The 19499-nt window shown below is 35.3% G+C and overlaps 4 protein-coding genes across 4 annotated transcripts; 3 read left to right on the top strand and 1 right to left on the bottom strand.

The window, feature by feature from the left end:
• The first annotated feature begins 70 nt into the window (after positions 1-70).
• On the top strand, positions 71-5316 carry LOC134254925 (uracil-DNA glycosylase-like). The gene is made up of 8 exons (XM_062737451.1): positions 71-278; positions 804-1067; positions 1257-1352; positions 1595-1649; positions 2116-2158; positions 3071-3159; positions 4001-4179; positions 4581-5316. The coding sequence occupies exons 1-8, from the start codon at positions 105-107 to the stop codon at positions 4731-4733; spliced, it is 1053 nt and encodes a 350-aa protein (XP_062593435.1). The 5' UTR covers positions 71-104; the 3' UTR covers positions 4734-5316.
• A 338-nt stretch (positions 5317-5654) lies between these two features.
• Positions 5655-14892, bottom strand: LOC134255018 (uncharacterized). Its single transcript, XM_062737550.1, has 8 exons — positions 14378-14892; positions 13028-13282; positions 11815-12333; positions 11537-11704; positions 11026-11293; positions 8654-8787; positions 8410-8527; positions 5655-8120 (listed from the first exon to the last, which is right to left on the bottom strand). The coding sequence occupies exons 1-8, from the start codon at positions 14853-14855 to the stop codon at positions 6023-6025; spliced, it is 4038 nt and encodes a 1345-aa protein (XP_062593534.1). The 5' UTR covers positions 14856-14892; the 3' UTR covers positions 5655-6022.
• A 40-nt stretch (positions 14893-14932) lies between these two features.
• LOC134255026 (uncharacterized) lies at positions 14933-16807 on the top strand. The gene is made up of 2 exons (XM_062737561.1): positions 14933-15216; positions 16578-16807. The coding sequence occupies exons 1-2, from the start codon at positions 15001-15003 to the stop codon at positions 16797-16799; spliced, it is 438 nt and encodes a 145-aa protein (XP_062593545.1). The 5' UTR covers positions 14933-15000; the 3' UTR covers positions 16800-16807.
• Positions 16808-17375: 568 nt separating this feature from the next.
• On the top strand, positions 17376-19101 carry LOC134254931 (uncharacterized). The gene is made up of 2 exons (XM_062737466.1): positions 17376-17845; positions 18528-19101. Exons 1-2 carry the CDS (start codon positions 17456-17458, stop codon positions 18921-18923), a joined length of 786 nt encoding a protein of 261 aa, XP_062593450.1. The 5' UTR covers positions 17376-17455; the 3' UTR covers positions 18924-19101.
• Positions 19102-19499: the final 398 nt, after the last annotated feature.

Consider the following 19499-nt stretch of genomic DNA (forward strand, 5'->3'; position numbering starts at 1 on the left):
AAATATCAAACAATGGGTAAAAATATAGCGACAACAGTGTTTATTTCGAACCTATTTTCGGTATGTGACCTAGAATTGACACGGAAATAACGCGGGAAATTTTCATGGTCTTCATTAACTTGATCAAGAGCGCAAGTAAATGCAGTGTGTTTGCGTTATTTAAACCGGTAAGCACATTAAAAAAAATGAGTGGGCAGGCGAAAATTTCGGCTTTCTTCACACAGTCTACCAAGCGGACGATCAACAATGTCAATAATGGAGAAATCGGAGAAACAGTGGTAAGGGGGGAGGGGCGGGGGTATTGACTGCCTAAATATATTGTGCAGTTCCATTTCTTGATAATATGTATAGTTTTGTAGTGCAACATTTAGGTTTCAAACAAGGCCACAAGCAGTCCAAGTCCCAAGATTTGGACAGTATTAGCTGTTGAAAATGATGTAATTTTAGCTCACCTGAGCTGTCTCTGATCAAAGAAAGTCTGTTGACAGTGTTGTTCTTCTGCATTATATTCTGCATTCTGTTGTACATCTCTTAATAAAGCTTTATTATCTTGATTTAACTATTTTATGACATCAACTGTCAGTCACTGCATGGTTACAGATGCTTTTTAAGATATGATATATAAGTATACTAGTCGATTGTCTTAATTGACAGTCTTCATGGTTTTCAACTTGAGTTGATGTTTTCCCATGAAGGTCCAGGAAAGTGAACCTACTGTCAACATGATGTAATGTATACCAATATTGTTTTATGTAGTTGATGATGCTGAATTACTATCCAATATTTTCAATTTCTGTTTTTAGCCTAAAACACCAAGCCCAAAGAAGCTCAAAATGGATGAAAAAGGGGAAGATGTCTCATCAATGAAAGAGAATATAGAAAACAGTCCCAACAGCAATGTACCATCAGCCCCTTTATCTCCTGAACAAAAAGACAGGATAGAACAGAACAAGTTAGCAGCCAGAGCTAGACTAGCATCCAAGACATCTAATGGTCTACTGGTCGATGTAGGACCATCGTGGTTCAAAGCCCTGGAGAGTGAATTCTCAAAGGAGTATTTTACCAATGTGAGTATGTATCATGCAAACTTGAAAGTGCAGCAATTTCTAAAAGACTTCCATTCCAGATTGAATTTTTTTTCTGGTGTTATATCTTTCAAGAATGCATATTATGTCTTTGTTAATGATTGTATATTCTTCAAGTACATATTTCTGGTATGTTAATAAATTGTTTATTGATTAACTTCTAAATTTTAGCTTTCAAGGTTTGTGATGTCTGAAAGAAGCAAGCATACAATATATCCCCCAGTCCATGATGTGTTTAGCTGGACCAACTACTGCAGTATTGATAAAGTAAGGCTTTCTACAGGTTCAAGAAAAAACCTCCTTGACAAAACTAAATATGACAAGACTAGAAGCATTCATGATTTAAAGATGATCTTGGATTTTACAAGCAAGATTTTGATAAGTTGATTGAGATGTATCAAATGAATATAGTTTTTCAACTTTCATTGCACAAATGAGGTATAAAAAGTAAAATTGTCTTGTAGCATGATAAAGAATTTCCAGTTCATTTAAGAGTTTTGTGTTCACAGGTTAAATTGGTCATCCTAGGACAGGACCCTTATCATGGACCCAAACAAGCTCATGGTCAGTGCTTATTATCCCTCCCCTCACAACAAAGTTGAGGGGATATATAACTCATTTGTGAGTGCGTAACAAAAGTTATATATATAATAACAAGATTGATTTGCCCTTTTGAGAGGATGCTCCACTTTGTGGTTTCCTTCTTGGTTTCAAAGTTTTGAGACTAAAAAACAATGATCTTTAATAAAATAGCTCTCTGGAAGATTTAAACAAGCTATATATTGACAAAAACTGATACTCCTAATTTACCATACTAAATGGATCAAAGAGCTAATGCACCGTAATACATGTACTACATTTAGTAGACTCAGAGAATTTTTCAAAGCAAGACAGACAGAATGAGAATATATGCAAAATCACTGAAAATTTATGCATATAATGATGAGATTCTTAAAATACCTGCTATTTAAGTTAATGTTAAGAATTATCTGGAATATATGTACCTTTAATAATATCTCTGATATTGCAGGTCTGTGTTTTAGTGTCCAAAAGGGAGTGCCACCACCACCAAGGTAATTAATGTTAATGTCATTTATCATGCTGTGCTGATCACATACATATTGCTGCTTAAGTATCTGCAGTTTCTTATATGTACATGTAGCTTTTCAAGTTCATCTCTGCATTGTAAATTCAGGAGATCAAAGTTTTTAGATGGATCTAACTTTAACTGACTCTGTTAGGGATTATTAGCTCACCTGAGCTGAAAGCTCAAGTGAGATTTTCTGATCACCTGTTGTTTGTTGTCCATCAGTCTACTTTTCACATTTTCATCTTCTTCTCAATTTAAATAGCCACTGGGCCAGTTTTAAACATATTTGGTACAAAAAAAAAATTGGGTTGAAACTTTCAAGAACCACTGGGCCAACTGCAGAAAAGTTTAAATTTATGTGAGAGCATTGTGGGGTATTGATTCTATATTGTTCAAATTATGACTCTGAGAGTAGGTAGGTCCACAATAAGGAATTAAGTTAAACATTGAAATATATAGGAAAAGTATCTTAAAAGCTTCTCAAGTATTGCCAAGCCAGAAAAGCTGAAACTTATGTAAGAGCATCCTGGGATAGTGTACATTCTCAGTTGTTCAAGTAATGACCCTGGGATAGGATGGGGCCATAACAAGGAATCTAAGTTTCACATCTAAATATTTTGGAAACAATCCTTAAAAACCTTCTCTCAAGAACCACTGGGCCAGAAAAGCTGAAACTTATGTGAAAGCATCCTAGGGGGGATTCTAAATTGTTCATCTATGACCCAGGGGTAGGATAGGGCCATAATGAGTATTACAAGGGGAAACTCTAATCCAAAGTTACTCAGGTGAGCATTGTGGCCCATTGGTCCCTTTGATACAAGAAGTTTATTTATATATTATAGATTGACTGTTTGTGTTCAGTAATTTATACCTCTAGTTTCATTATTTTTTCCAGTTTACAAAATATGTACAAGGCCCTCTCAGAAGACATACCTGGATTTTCCCATCCTGGACATGGTACTCTCATAGGATGGGCAAACCAAGGTCAGTTTACTATACAACACATTTTTACGACATTCTTGAAATATAAAACTTGATATATTTTGATTAAATAATAAATATAATACATTTTTCACAGTCTTTGTTTCCGGCGTCCAGGTCTGTTGTAAACTTTTTTCACATTAAAAGACTTCATCTTTACAAATTTTTTCTACGTCCGGTAACCAAATAAACCAAACTTGCCACAAAGCATCCTTGGGTGAAGGGGATTCAAGTCTTTTCAAATAAAGGGCCACGACCAACAATAAATTTGTAAGGGGAGATACTTATATTAAAGTGAAAATTTGATTATTAAATGTTTTAAAAATCTTCCAACATAGAACCACTGTGCCAGGAAAGATGAAACTTATCCGGGAAACATCCTCAGGTAATGTAGATTTAAATTTGTTCAAATCATGTCCCCCAGGGGTAGGCGGGGCCATAATGGTATTACAAGGGGAAAGTTTTATATAGAAATATATAGGAAAATTCTTTAAAAATCTTCTTTGATACAACAACAAACCAATAATTGACATATTTATATGGTAATGCATCCTCTAGTTTCAGTGTATATTCAAGTTTTTACAAAATATGTATAAGGCCCCCGGGGGTAGGGCGGGGCCTGGATTTTTCCGATTTAAACTTTTCAATAGTAAACCAATTTCTACTTTTTCCTAGCCACAATGCTCAGGTGATCGATGTGGCCCATGGGCCTCTTGTTTCGGGAAGGGGGGGGGGGTTACTCCTTCAAGTTAAAGCCTGCCCTCGGTTTATTTATAGAAAGTGTCTTTTTAAAAATGGTTGCCAATTAAAGTTTGTTTGTATCTTCATTAAAATTCTATTATAGGAGTCCTGCTTTTGAATGCCTGTCTGACGGTGAGGGCGGGGCAGGCTAACTCCCACAAAGACCAGGGCTGGGAGAAGTTTACTGACGCTGTCATATCGTATCTAAACAAAAACAAACGAGGACTGGTGTTTATTTTGTGGGGATCCTATGCTCAGAAGAAAGGAGCACATATTGACAAGGTGATTTCTGTTTTACATTTGTAGTTATATTGATAGAAAGAATCTGTGCTCTTTTCTAATATTGAAGAGCATATATTGTACCTTGAAGTTGTTTACAATAAAGTGTTTCCTCTGTACACATTGAAAATTACAAGAATGCAATGTTCTTTCATCAGTGCTGCAGTATATTTACATGTATTTCATCACTTATGCACAGTGATCTTTAGTTTCATTCACATATTAGACAAATTGTATCTGCCATTCATTATTTTGAACTTACTCGTCAACTGTTGGAGTGCAATGTTTATTTAATTGTCAGAAGTCAAATGAGGATTCAGTCTTCAATACTTGAGTGTATACATTTGCTTTACTTGATGTCCGTTTAAAATACTAATTGGTTTATTAAACACAATTAATTACAGAAGAAGCATCACGTGTTGACCGGTGTCCACCCCTCGCCGCTCTCTGCTCACCGGGGATTCTTCAGCTGTAAACATTTCTCAAAGTGTAACGAACTTCTTAAAAAGGAGGGGAAATCGGCCATCGATTGGAGTCATCTCCCACCACAAAGTTAGATCAATACACAAAAGTGGGGAACTTCATTCATAAAGACATAGTAACTCTTCATAATCATGTAGCACATGTTGTCATTATTCATTCGTCAATAGTTTTATTAGCTCAGCTGAGTCAGAGCGTAACATAAAGTGAGCTTATCTGATCAGACTGATTTTAACTGTTGTCATTTGATGTCTGGCTGGGAATTTTCACATTTTCTAATTTTTGAAAAAAAATTTCTCTGATCCTAGATTGGATATTTGAGAGGGAGGGGGTTATCTTGCATGTATTGTTAATATTTTTATCCAGAGGATTTCTATTAAAAAAATTAAAGAATATTATAGCCCTTACAGTTGCAGAGCATTACAGTTATGCTCTAATTATGCTTTCACAAAGTGATTTATGAATTGTTCCATGCATGCAGAAAAGCTGCTAACCATTATATTGGAAATCCAAAATGTTCTGTTTTTATATTATGCTGGAGATTTAATCAATTTTTTTTTGTTACAAGACAAAGTTTTGTCACTATTGTTGATTTAAACTGCTTTAATAGTACTATAAAGTGAAGTTGAATTTTTAAATAAAATACTTGAAATCTTTTAAGTTTTGCTTCAACATCTTTGTCAAGGGATAGAATGTACTGTAAGGAACAGAATGTGCAGTACCTCAGATGTAAGCCCCCCACAGTTGTAGTCTTATTGCCCACAATTGTAGATATATTTATTGCAATATATTGCAGGTCAACAACTCTCAATGAAATCAGATAGACTTGATCGTACTATTGGTTATAAGGAACATTATACTATTTATTGCTGTTGTAAAGTTTCAAGTCCCAATTGCTACTTATCTCTTCCTTTGTTATTAAAGTACAAACCAGTCGAGCTTCAGTCTTGACAGAGACTTCTGGTTCACTTTAAAAGAGAATAAAAGAAATTCAAAAATTAACAATGTGGTAGTGAGTCTTTAATATCAACAATATTCATCAAATATATATATTACTTTGTTTGAAAATGTCTTTAAAACATGTAACAACTAACTCTAATTTGGCTCACTTGAATACATATACATTGTACAGTTAATTCTGCAAGTCTATAGCAGAGAAATTTTCCAGTCAAAAGGCTTCTTACAGCAGAGCAGAAAAAAATCATGCATATTGATTCATTTATATCGAAGAAGAAATGCTTTATGATATTTGTTATAGAAAAAAATGTCATGCAATAATTGTTAAAGAATTGAACATGCATAAACAAAGACATATCACTGTCTGCAATATTTAGACATTAGAAATAACCACTCCATGCTGTATTTTTCACTGCTTGCGACGTTTTGACATCCTTACAGGGGAATCATATGGACGCCTCCTCTTATTCCTGGTTTTCCCAGGACTGGCTGATGTATTTTCAGATTCTAGGACGATTTTCTTTGAACTTATTGTGGCATCTCCTGATTCTAAGCTCTGGAGACCTTTAGCGTAATGGCGTTTTGTAGAGTTTAATGATTTCTGAATTTTCACAGGATGTTGTGAAGAATCGGAGCTGTTGCATATCTCATTCTTTTCATCGTCTGTTGAGGTATCACCATCTTCTAAGATTTCTGACATCTGAGCACTGCTGATTTTGGTTGAGAATGTCTGCAATTCATCTGTTTCCTTCAAGGATGGGGTTTTTTGTATAAGATGCAGTTTTTCACAAGAAGTGGAGGACATTTTCTCTGCATTATCTATCACAATTTCAAAATGCTGAAATTCTTCTTTAGGTTCATTGTCACAATCTTGTTCTTCTTCCAAAATTTGCATATCTGTGTCTTCCTGAGTTTTATATTCTCTTTTGTCTTTCTCTCTTATTTCTTGTTTGATTTCAGAGCTTTCTCCTAAATCTGCACTCATAACTTCTCTTGCAGTAGCTTCAGCTTCAGCTAACTGTTCTTCAACATCTTCCAATTCCCCACTTGTTGCTTCTGACTCAATGTTCTCATTTCTAGCCTCAGATTTTTCTTTAACCTCATTCAAAGGAATGTCCCCATCAGTGACTGTTTCAGATTCGTTAGAACTTGCAGTTATAAGGGTACTTGTGTCTGCTACATTGTTATTTGCATCATTTATCTTACATTCCTGATTAATTTCTATTTTGCCATCACATACAATTTTACTGGATTCTTCATTTATTTGTCCATCTTCACCCTGATTTCTACTGTGTAATTGATCCTCTTTAGTTTTATTGACTTCCAACAACTCCTCTTTGTTTAAATCACCAGTTGCATTTTCATTGTCCTTTAGCAGATCCTCTCTGTTTTGGTTCTTTGCTTTGTCAATATCCTCCAATATCTCACCCCTGTTTGGATCTTTAGCTGTAGTTTCATCATCCTCTAATGACTTTTCATTCTGGTCTTCTGTTTTATTGTCTTTGTCCTCCAACAGCACATCTTTGGTTTTATTTTTATTTTTTCCCAACAGCTCTTCTCTGTTTGATTCAGTTGCTTCTTCTCTATTTGATACAGTTGATTCGTCTGTCATTTCCACACTGCACTGTGTTTGGCTTATGGAAGAAGATGACGTCTTGGGACGGAATTGTGACATCCACACTTCATTTTCCAATAATCCCTCAATGATTTTGTAGGAACGTTTCTTGATTGGTCTGTTGTTCTCAACCTGATATTTGGAGACTTGGAAATTATCATTTGATGCAGAAGGCTGAACATACAATGGTTGCACATCTGCCTGTGGATACAAATATGGTACAGCAGGCTCATTGTATCCAGGTACAGTTGTGGACTCGTAAGCTTCCAAATCTCCATGAAGAGCATTTACAGCATTTGACATTATGGAACCAAATTCGATGCCACCTGTCTTCTCAGGATTTTTTGGCATTGTGGGGGGTCCACATACGTTAACAGAGTCATCCGTATAATACATAGGAATACTGGTGACATTGCGGTTTTCAAAGTTTTTAACCATGGTCCCATTTCCATTTCCTGATGAAGTTTCTTTTGAGCTTAGTTCTTGTGGCACAAATGAACTTTTGTCCCCTGTATTTTGCATAGCTTGTATAACTTCTGTCTGTTGCATTGGAGTTTCCTGGCATTGAGCAGATGTAGAAAGTTGCAATGTTGTACCATCTTGAGATACTGAACTAGAAGATGGTGTTGTTTTTGTAGACAGTACTAAATCATCCTGTTGGTCATGGCCCAGTTCTAGGGACAAGTACTTGTTCTGTTTGTTACCACTAGCTGTAGAGGATGCAGGCCACATTGAAGCACTGGTATTACTGCCCTGATTTCTACTTAGAGTGTTTGATGCTGGCGAGGGGCAGATTTCCAGATCACTAGGGCACTGTTTAACATTGGAGAAATAGTTAACGCTCTGTTTACCTGCTCCATTGTTATGACCATCATCTAAGTACTGTTGCCATCTGTTAAATAAAAGAAAAAGTATAAATTGTCATTATTAAGGGCTTTTTTTTTTTTACATGGTCACAAGTCACCTTATTGAGATACATTTTCCTTCATCATGCGTCAACAGAATTTGGTATATTTACTAAGTTCACATATGATTCAAAGTAACAATGAATGAAAAACACTTTGCTCAGTTATTATCAATTGATTATTATTATAAGGGTGTTCATTATAAATGTGTTTTACTGTACACATATAAAGTAAGTGAGATTATGGCATGGACCTTAATGAGTACTGGGTACTTACCCGTTAACGTCGACTTGAAGCTCTGTGGCCCGGATTTGATTGATGTAATTGTCAAAGTAGAATGGAGCATATGGATCAGATAAATCTGTTTTGGAGTAAACAGTATCTGGCACTGTACCTATAGAAAAATAATATTGAAAAAAAATCACATTCAAGACAGATATCTTCAAGCAAACATTTTTAAGTGGTATAATTTTGCAAGTGTCATAAAAAAATGTTAAAATGAAGTTAAAGATACTTTTACCTTCATACAAAAGATGTGTCTGAGGTGTTTGTTCTACAGGTGGGAAAGGGAATGGCCAAAGAGGGTCTGCCTTGCCATTCATGTTGGGTAAATTTGGTATGGCTATTGGGAAGTGAAGTTGATCAGAGGAATTGCTGAAATTATCAAGATAAAAAATAATAGAACTATATCTATAGGATGTGGGTCCAATAGAAGTAAATGTACAACAGGAAAATTTGTATTGTATGAAGTTTGAAGAAAATACTTTGAATTTTCTTTTTAAAAATAAAACTGAGTTGTATACACAATAAAGAGTAGAGGTCAAAGTTCATTGGCAAGACTGGTGAAAATAAAGAGTTGATAATTACTAACCAAATAATGTATCAGTGCAAGAGCGTACATTAAATAATATCTGGAATAGATACTTTGAGCTACACCAAATTTGACAAATGTGAGGTCAAGGTCAAAGGAAAGGTCAACAATGTTAATGAAGTTGAATATCTTTCCCCAACATGTAGCAGCATGAAGTTTGATAATTATACCTTGATTTGTTTCTTGAAAACTTAGCTGACCAAAAATTACATAAAAGAGAGTTCAAGGTAAAAGGAATGATCAAGGTCAAAAATGTTAATGCAATTGTGTATCTCTCGTCACTCATCAGTATGGATAGGTAAACAGTTTCTGGATAAAGTTTGAAAAAAATTATCTTGTATACTTTCTTTGAAACTAATCTTACTACAGATTTGAAGTCAATGTCAAAGAAAGGTCATTACAAAAAATGCATATGTCATTGGAAAGCTGTCATCAATGTGTATAAGCTTAAAAAGTTTGATAATAAAATATCTTTGACTTTTACTTTGAAATTTAGCTAAACATAAATTTCATTCTGAAGATAATTTCAAAGGAAAGAACAACAAGCTTGTGAAGCTATCACCATTTTGTATCAGCATGCAAGTTTGATTAAAATATCTTAAATAGTTCTTTGAAAGTGAGCTTATTTTAAGACGTTCATTGAAACCGAGCTTAATACTGTTTATAAAGTAAGTGAAGTCAAGCTTAAAAGAAAGGCAAGATCAAAAATGTTGATGCAGTATAACAACTCTGATCAATGTGTATACATACATAAACAGATAAGGTTTGATAAAAATATTTTAAAAATTCTTTGAAATTAACATCATAAAGGACAAGGTCGAAGGGAAGATAGAGGTGAAAAATAATTAATTCACTTAAATATCTTTCATTAATATGTATCAACAAATGAAATTTGATAATAATATCAGGAGTATTTATGAGTAACATACATTAAAGAAAAAAGAGGTCAAGGTCAAATAAAAGTGAAGGTCAAAATACTGTAGTATATGAAAGAAGTTCAATAGTTCTTATCAGTACGTGTAAGTAAATATGGTTTGAAATTTAAAGTTTCTTTGAAATTAAGCTATTGGGTCACTTTTCTGTAAATTTTTAAAACACAAATAAGGTGAGGTCAAGGTCAAAGGAAAGATCAAGGTACAAAATGTTCAAGCCTTTACAACCTTCAGAATGAAAGAATAAGTGAGCAATTTCACATACCCCACACTCCCTCAAAACTCAAAAGTGCCGAAATTCCTGGAAAAAATAAAGGAATCGGAATTTCCTTGTAATATTCACATCTACACAATGTGTCCTAAATATCTGCTAAGTTTGAAGATATTCTGTGCAGTGGTTTGAAGAGGAGTTGCGCTGACAAACTGTTCATCTCTTTAATGAAGATATGGCCAAAAATCTAAGTTGAAAAGTGCCTATTTCCCGGAAAAATAAAGGAATTGGAATTTCTTGGTAATATGCACATCTACACATTACGTCCTAAATACTCAGTATCTGATAAGACGGACGAAATTCTGTGCAGCGCCGAGCGGTTTAAAAGGAGTTGCGCTGACAAACTGTTCGTCTCTGTAATCAAGATATGGCCAAAATTCTAAATTGAAAAGTACCGAAATTCCTAGAAAAAATAAAGGAATCGGAATTTTCCTGGTAATATGCACATTTACAGATTGTGTCCTAAATATATGCAAAGTTTGATCAAATTCTGTGAGGCAGTTTATGAGTAGTTGCGCTAACAAACTGTTCATCCCTATATTCAAGGTATGACCTAAATTCTAAGTTGAAAAGGGCCGAAATTCCCGGAAAAAATAAAGGAATTGCAATTTCCTGGTAATATGCACATCTACACATTGTATCTTAAATATGTGCAAAGTTTGATGAAATTCTGTGAAGCGGTTTATAAGGAGCTGCGCTGACAAAAAAAAAAAAAAAAAAAAAGGACTGACACACTCAAAAACATTTTACCTCCCGCAACTTGTTGCATGGGGTATAAAAATATGTAATAGTCTATCCAAAATACAGAAGAATTAAACCTTTGGAGCTTGTTCCTAGTCGTCTGCTTTGATTGTGACGTCAGGTCAGCTACATGGCCCTTCTGCTGAGAGACCGATTGATTCATCATGGTCCATGACTGATGGTTCGGGGGTTTCTGTGTTTCCAAAGTCAGAAACTGTTGTTGAGTGTGTTTGCCTAGTTGATTTCCATGCTTTGTCAATGGCTCAGCTGCCTCAGCAACTGTTGGTGTAACAAGTGGTCTCGTCGTTGGAATTAGAGAAATAGGCGTTGAGCCTGGTATGTAGTCTGCATAATTATATATAATGTAGAAATGATATCATTGTTTCAAATCAGAATTTCAATAAACAATTTTTGGTACTTTTAGAATTAATACATATATTTCGATATTTTCCTTTTATATGAAAAGAGCTGTCACTCGTTAATTGATTTATCTTCATAACCTACATGTACAAATATAAATTGGAAACTTTTACTCTGTTTATATTAAGCTTGAAAGCATTAATTCTGACTGCATATTTTTGGACATACTGTATTGCATGACAACTGAATTTGGACGACCAGGTCGATCGATTTGATTGGTCACTTTAGCTCCATGGAAATCCCCTGTTGGTTGCACCTTCTGTGAAGCAGTGGTGAGTGGAGCCATATGATGAGCAACATTTCCGCTTGTTGCAGGAGCTTTGGTGGTTCTTTCACCTAAAAATAATGGCAAAGCATTTCACTCAAGGGCAAAATAATTAGTCATGTACCTAAATTTATTCGTAAAATTAGATATTTTTGATCAACTATTCTAGAAAAATTCATACCTGGTTGTATTTCAGGACGGTTCTGTACATATGTTGCAATGTTTCTTAATTTTTCAGAGGACATCAATTCTTGCTTGAATTGGTGGAAGGATGGAATAGGGTTCTGGTTGTGTACTTGAGAACTCGATGTAACAACAACTTGCTTCACCGTAGACTGTATTGTCTGAGCGTCAATCTTAGATTCTTGTTGTTGTTTTTGTTGATCTAACGTCATTAAGTTTTGTGTTGGTTTCACCTGAATCTTCGGCTGTGTATTTTCTAAGCTCTCGGAAAATTTAGATGTAGCGGTTTCTTTGGACGTCTTACTCTCATCTACCTTTGGTTCTGATGTAGTGGTGTCGTCACCCGATTTCTCGTCTTGTTGGGTTGCCGGTGCAATCGGACGATATTTCGATTCTTTATTTCCAGTTTCTTTGCCACTAGCTGCCTCTTTATTGTTAACAAACCTTTGCCACAATCGAGTGTGCTGTGCATCTTTCTGGTTCTGGCGCTTCGTGATGTTTGGCTGATACACCCAACCTTTAAAAAGATCCAGAGAGTCGATTAAGAATGATCAAATTGCGAAACACTTCACACTTTGACAAAATAATTGTTTTCTTTGTTTGTTTTGTTCTGATCCTGTTCTCCGTTGCAGTATAGTCAAAATATCAAAGTTATTAAGTAATGTACGAAGAAAATTTTACGTTGGTCGTGAAAAAGTTCTAGAAGCGCCAAGCTAAAAAGTTTGGTAATAGTACCGAGTATTTTCAATAGTCATGTTGCAGACAGCAGATTTTATTTGATAAAATATGTCAAAAATGACAGTACCCAAAACAGAACTTAACCTAGACATTTTTGTTAAATCTGTATACCAAATTTCATTTCAGTATGTGCAACCTCTGGGAAGAAAATGAACGAAAACTGCAAATAATTGGACTTTTTTAAAAAGTATATACATGATCCAGGGGCATGTATACCAAATTTCATTTCAGTATGTGCAACCTGTGCGAAGATAATAAACGGAAACTCAGTGGACCGACAGACAGACCGATCTTACGAACGAACGACCGACAGACAACAGCAAAGCAATATTCCCTCCCTTTTTTGAAGGGGGGGGGGGTATGAGAAATATTAAAGTCGGAAAGTCCTAGCTCGATGCTCTTAATCTTCACCCACACACACTATAAATCCAATACATCAACATTTTTTAATTAATTTATGCAGTATACTTTACCAGGAAAGTCTCGCCTATGCTGATTTTTGATCCGCTCCGCCTCTAAGTAAAAGTACTGTTTCTCCGACGCGGGAAGATTAGCCCAGACCTGCCCAAGACCCACGCTGATCTCCGCATTGGAGGCGTTCGGCATTCGCTCCGCTAGCTTCCCTCGAAACTCCCTTGCCCACAACATGAATGCATTCATTGGACGCTTTATCTTTCCATTTCTATTCAGATAGTTTGTACCATTTTGGCGATACTCTATATTTGTCCCTGTAGAAACAGTAATTTCAACATGAGTATGATAAAACTATTGCTTCCTAATTAAATGACATCGTAATTACACCACGCAGAACTTTGCAGGGACGTAGCATCGTTTTTGAGAGTGATACAAAGGTACATTTAGGGCAGCCAAGGAAAGACTTTCTTGTTCAACCCCCCTCTTCCTGGAACGTTGTCTAAAATCGATTTTTTTTCCATTCTATTTCTTAGCGGATGGACCCCGTGGGGACCCGGGTTAGAATAGGTCCTCAGTACTCCCTTGCTTGTCGTAAAAGGCGACTAAATGTGGCGGTCCTTCGGATGAGACCGTATAAACCGAGGCCCCATGTCACAGCAGGTGTGGCACGATAAAGATCCCTCCCTGCTCAAAGGCCGTAAGTGCCGAGCATAGGCCTAAATTTGCAGCCCTTCACCGGCAATGGTGACGTCTCCATATCAGTGAAATATTCTGGAGAGGGACGTTAAACAGTATACAATCAATCAATCAATCTTAGCGGATGGGGGGTGGGGTCATCATCTTTCACACCAAAAAAGGTGCCGGGGGTCGCCCTTTCAATGAATCTTTAGTATAGTTTAGGTAACGTTTGGAAAAAAGTTGGGACACTGCTTCAACCCAACCCAACCCACCTATCCCCTTTCCGATGCTACGTTCCATTTTTGTTCCTTTTACGGTAAATTTTAATAAAAGAAAGTTTTTTTTTAATTATTCATTCCAAACTATTATAAACTTCCAAAATTTTGTGATTTAGAAAAAAAATATAACAATCGAATACAGTAGGGTAAATTCATGACCTATGCTTTTTTTTTCAGAATAATTTATGAATAAGGTGAAAAAATTTGCATCTTCTGCAACATTGAAATTCATTATGTCAAGAATTCATTGCGAGACATTATGATAAGATTTGAAGTTCAGGGTTGAAATTTGTAAGTAATGAATTTATTTCACAGATAGGCCTAAATTATAAAGATCATTTGTATTTTTTTTTCTTCTACCCGTATCGAAACCCCCTTTTTTCTGAGTCTTTATTCCGTTTTATATCTTCAACTATCTAATCTATTGACCGAAATCATATAATCTGAAGTCACCTGGCATAATTTTTGGTATACTTTTTCTCTGTTCCTGGCCATCATCACCAATTCTAATTTCTTGATTGCCTATTGCGGATCTTAACCCACCGTCTGGGGTAACGAGATAAATTTGTCCATTATGGCTGGCTTGAAAGTTAGGGGATGGAGTTTTTTCAGGCTTCACAGAAGCTTCGGGTTTCATGTTTGCTTGCTGCAGTGACGTTTTCTGGGTGCCACTTGATGTTACATTCTCGGATAAGGTGGGATTCGTGTTGGTTCCGTCAGTTCGAGTCCCTGCCAATCCTGAGGATAATACGACGTTACCCTTTACGTTTATCTTCAGTTTTTCCACAGTCTCCTCGGATAATTGCCTTCCGTCTTTGTCAAAATAATAATACTTTACCGTGTTTGGTTTATGAGTCTTATTTCTGTTTTCGATACCAGAATCTTTACTTTTCTTTCCCATTTCTGTGCTTTCTTTATCTTTCGATTTCATCTCCCCAGAAAGTCGGTAAATTATGACGTCATAATATATAGTTGGTGACGTAACAAATAAACGCAACTAACCGCGAAACTGTAATAAATGTGTTGTCACGTGTGTTTGTTTACATCGCTTGAAAACATTCAAGATCGACGATGAAATGGGTGAAAATAATTTAAATGAAGACGAATTTCCAACTTTTACTTATATTAACGATTTTAAAGATCTTAGGGTTCTGAAAACGTGTTTACGGATGCCATCAGCAACATCTACTCATATAGCCAAAGAGGATTTAGAAATTGCTATTCAAACAGGAATTATAAAATCCAACAGAATAAAATTTCTTGACATAACGCCCAACCGGACGGCCATGAAGGTAAGTTTTTTTTTTGTTTTAAATTATTTTTTAAAGCGTTTAGAGCATTAAAGACTTTTAAAATATGAATTAAGAGTTGAAGTTATTGAATCCCAATTGTATTGATAAAAGAGTTGATTAACAAATCACTCCTGGATTATTCAGAGTAAATGGATTTATATTTGATAAAGTAAGTCAAAAATAACATTGGATCCCTGTTATAAACGCGCGCTCTCCTCATGTGCATGATAAGGGAAGTCATACAACAAGGAACCCCCCCCCCCTCCCATTTTTTAGGGTATGTTTTAAAGTATTTTTTAGATAATTAATTTTATTTTGATATTTATATTGTTATACTTTAAATCAATTTATTGCTTGTCGAAGAATTTCTAAGTCGGATTAGGATCCCCCCACCCCGGACAAACTGAAAAAAATTCCGCACATGGCTTAAGGAGACCTCATATCCCTTTAATGATATTGCTGACAAAGTACTGGTTTTTGCCTAAAAAAGTTACAAGTACTTTGCATGCATTTTCTTTTCTTTCGAGACGTCTCGATCGATATGAGTGAACAATTCTCGAAAGAGGCGTTAAAACTATATATATGGCGTATCTCAGCTAAAAAAAAAATCGAAATTAAGCGTAGATTTACATGGTTTTTGTTATTTACGTTCAAATTTAAATTTTCACCTATTTTGAACTTAAATACCTCTACGTTTCTATTAGTTAAATTGACTTTAATCTATGTCTGATATTTATTTCTGTCGGAAATATATCGGTTATTGTTTTAAATCTACGATATCTATGAAACGCTATTGATTTGAATTGTGTAATTTTCAGGAAAGTTCTATCTTTATATAAAGTAACAAAACAAATAGAAAGATTTTTTAAATTTTAGTTAGTCTGAACTTATCAAAAATGCGCCATATATCACTTTAAACAACTTTCAAATCAATCAATTTTTTTCTCTCAAGACTAGGTGCATTTTCAGTTGTAGTTGTTGTTTTTGTTTGTTTTTTTCAGTTGTTTTTTTTTAGAAAGTATAGGACATATTGCTTTGCTGCTTCTGACTTTTAGTCGGTCTGTCTGTCTGTCGATCAGTCCACCAATAGTTTCCGTTCATTTTCTTTGCAGATATTGCACTTCACTGAAATGAAATTTTGTATGTACAGATTTATCATAATCAAATCGATCAATTTTTGACAGAGTTATGCGGCTTATGCCCCTTGGACATACATGTAAAAAAAATCCAATTACTTGCAGTTTTCAGGTGCTTACTGAAATGATATTTGGTATTCAGACGGTGTTAGGGGGTACGATCAAGCAATTCTTGACAGAGTTGTGTCATAAAGGTTTCACAAACATTTTGTTATTTTTGTCCAGGAACTTCTTAAGCATTTATTTGAAGTTTGCGGTAAGCTTTACGAGGATATTCCTGCCGTGTTTCGTCAGTCTCACGTGACCCTAGCCCTGTACCTGAAGCACTGTCTAATAAACAGAGAGACAAACGTGGAGGAATTTTCAAGAAGACATAAATACGTCCAATATGATGGTTTACTGAAAGAAAAAAGGGAAAATAAAGTTTTAAGCCACTTTGGAGTTTGAAGACTATTTGAACAATTGCTGATTAATTAATTAATTCAGAGTTTCTGTTTTACATTTTTTTTAATAAAAGAAAGTTAAGTTATGGATTTAAATTATTCTTTTGTTGCGTCACATTTTTAGAAAAATGTGTGCGGGAATGCTACATACGTATAATAGCATTGAACCATATTATCAGTATGACGCAGAACTGGTTCAACTTTTATATCAGTGTCTTGCAGATAAATTCACACGATGGATCATATGCTACCCCCACCTCCCCATCCCCACCCACACCGAAAGCTTTGTTGCTCGGGAAACATAAAAAAATTCCTCAATCTGCTCAGAAAGTTACTCCATCACTAGACTACAGCTCATTCAATTGATACATTCCAACCTATTGATCAGAATGTACAAAAAGTGTGTAGCATAATGGTATTTACCATTAATTAAGTAAACTCCATATTAATCAAACATCGATAAAAGGTATATTATTAAGGTAACGTAGCATTTCCTTCCACGCATTGAAGATGGATCAGTAAATATGATGCAGCTATATCAGCTGCTGATGCTGAACAGACGATCGATATTATACAACCGGTTACCTAGACTGGAGTCTGCAACAATGGGAGGGAATTGATCCCGTGTCTTAATACTTATAGAGATCTGGAAATTATTGAATGAATTGGAGGATCTTGACTCTTGCCCGGGGGATGAGCGACAACGGAGGATCAAATGTCGAGGAGAGCGACGAAGCCGATGATTTTCTTGATTACGATGCGGTTCTACGATGTCATATTTGTCATCACCTTTTCCGGAAGCCTCGGATTTTGCCATGCGGTCACACGTTCTGTGAGGAGTGTTTGATTCAGCTGAGGGATAAAACTGCAAGGGAGTGGCGGATGAAGTTCCCCCTAAACAACAAACGAGGAGATGGGGGGACACTCCATTGTCAGATTCCTGGATGCCAATATTCAATGAAGCTAATGAATTTGACACGTTGGGCGCCGAGGAACAGAGTTGCATCTGAAGCAATAAAGGTGTTGAAACGAAACAGTTTTGCACAAATGGTAAGATATTGATTCCAACTTATACAATGATAACAAAAATTGCATTAACTTTATCACATACAAGGTATTCTTATTTTGTCAAAACATACATATATTCTTGTCCATGTACCGAAAAAGGCATCATATAAACTAAAAAGATAGATTTCTTGTTTTTGGATAGGCATAGTGATAGACATATAATTCCCATGAATGTATAGTCAATCTGATTCACTTTACCGCAAGTCTGCAAATGCAAATGAATAATGTATGTAGTGAACTCTACTATTGATCACTTTATATCAGTGTCTGTTTGAAATACTTCTTTTTGCATAATCGTAATGACACACGTAATAACATACAAAACGCATGCAAATGCTCGTACTGATTGACACATGAGAGCAAAAGTATGCATTATTGTCATGACATCACTGATTAACACTGATTAACAAACACAAAAATTAATTCAACAAGATTTCTGTATCGATAGATCAACTCAAATTAATAGTAAAGGTTTACCCTAGATGAGGGTTTGGTTACTAGTAATTAATTTTGAGTTTTGGCTGTAAACTACACATTGTTTTATAAATCAAGCGTACTTAATATACATATAATGTATTTAAACGCTTTATATTAAAACTTTGCATCGCGAATTATGAGAGTATTCATAAAAAGAAACCACTAAATACAAAGTTTCCATTTGTAGGGTCCTACCAAAAGAATATCTGAAAACTCCTTAGATATGCTTGACTGTCATTCAAATCATTATGGAAAGACGCGTAGAAACCTCTGTATTACGACAGGGGAAGGTGGTAATGCAGAAATTGTCAGCAAAGTAGCCTATACAAATCATCGTTATAATAAATTTGCAATTGCCATGCAGTTACGTCATACTACACTTAATGGTGCCCCTCCACCAGGATACACCGATAATGTTGACGGAAAATCTTTCTGCACCAATGCTATTTATGACGCTATAATACAGAGTGGATTTGGATCGGCAAAAATGATACATGTTCCACCAAAGGCTGTCCAAGGATGGAGATCTTTTGCAGTTGTCTTTGGCATCCAAGCTATTGGTGAATGCTTCTCCTTTCAGTAAGATTTCAATCTTAAAATCTATTATGTTCGTTACTTCTGCGAGTGAAAGGAAAAATGAATGAAGTCTTCTGGAAAAGATTTTATTTTCATTGTGGATTTTCGCTATTGTCTTATTTATCATAAGAACACCACAGAAGGAATTTCGCTCCATAATGAAAATAAAAATTCGACATTTTTCGTGACGAAGATTTAAGAAGCTGTGATATATTGTTATGATGCTTGTTATTAATGTTTCATTTATTACTTAATAAAGCGGTGTAAAGGATATTTAGTTTTTGTGGATATGTTTTATAAATATGAAGTCGACTTGGAACCAGCCTTCGTTGAATTTTTAAGGGATTGATAATGATAAATTATTATTACCTGTGTCAAGGCCTTTACGATTCTTTTTTTTTTTTTTTTACTCTCTGACCTTGGACGTTTTGGCATAATTTTCATAAAATTTAATATGGTAAAATTTTGCACGAGAGAAGGATGGGCTTTCACAGTTCATATGTACATCATCATAGACATCACTACTATCACAACCTCAAGGCCTCAGTTTGACCTACTATAGTACTTCTTCAATCGCTTGGAC

This window comes from Saccostrea cucullata, unplaced genomic scaffold (assembly GCF_032062105.1).
Source record: "Saccostrea cucullata isolate Sc308-1 unplaced genomic scaffold, CSIRO_AGI_Scuc_v1 ctg1878, whole genome shotgun sequence".
Taxonomy (NCBI): Eukaryota; Metazoa; Mollusca; class Bivalvia; order Ostreida; family Ostreidae; genus Saccostrea; species Saccostrea cuccullata.

Coding starts and splice junctions, on each gene's coding strand:
- LOC134254931 (XM_062737466.1), top strand. CDS start 17,456: ATGAATTGGAGGATCTTGACTCTTGCCCGGGGGATGAGCGACAACGGA. Junction 17,846..18,527: donor GAAACAGTTTTGCACAAATG/GTAAGATATTGA, acceptor TTCCATTTGTAG/GGTCCTACCAAAAGAATATC.
- LOC134254925 (XM_062737451.1), top strand. CDS start 105: ATGGTCTTCATTAACTTGATCAAGAGCGCAAGTAAATGCAGTGTGTTT. Junction 1,068..1,256: donor CAAAGGAGTATTTTACCAAT/GTGAGTATGTAT, acceptor TCTAAATTTTAG/CTTTCAAGGTTTGTGATGTC. Junction 2,159..3,070: donor GGAGTGCCACCACCACCAAG/GTAATTAATGTT, acceptor TATTTTTTCCAG/TTTACAAAATATGTACAAGG.
- LOC134255026 (XM_062737561.1), top strand. CDS start 15,001: ATGGGTGAAAATAATTTAAATGAAGACGAATTTCCAACTTTTACTTAT. Junction 15,217..16,577: donor CCAACCGGACGGCCATGAAG/GTAAGTTTTTTT, acceptor ATTTTTGTCCAG/GAACTTCTTAAGCATTTATT.
- LOC134255018 (XM_062737550.1), bottom strand. CDS start 14,855: ATGAAATCGAAAGATAAAGAAAGCACAGAAATGGGAAAGAAAAGTAAA. Junction 8,788..11,025: donor ACTAGGAACAAGCTCCAAAG/GTTTAATTCTTC, acceptor TGATAATTTCAG/CAATTCCTCTGATCAACTTC. Junction 8,528..8,653: donor GACACATCTTTTGTATGAAG/GTAAAAGTATCT, acceptor ATTTTTCTATAG/GTACAGTGCCAGATACTGTT.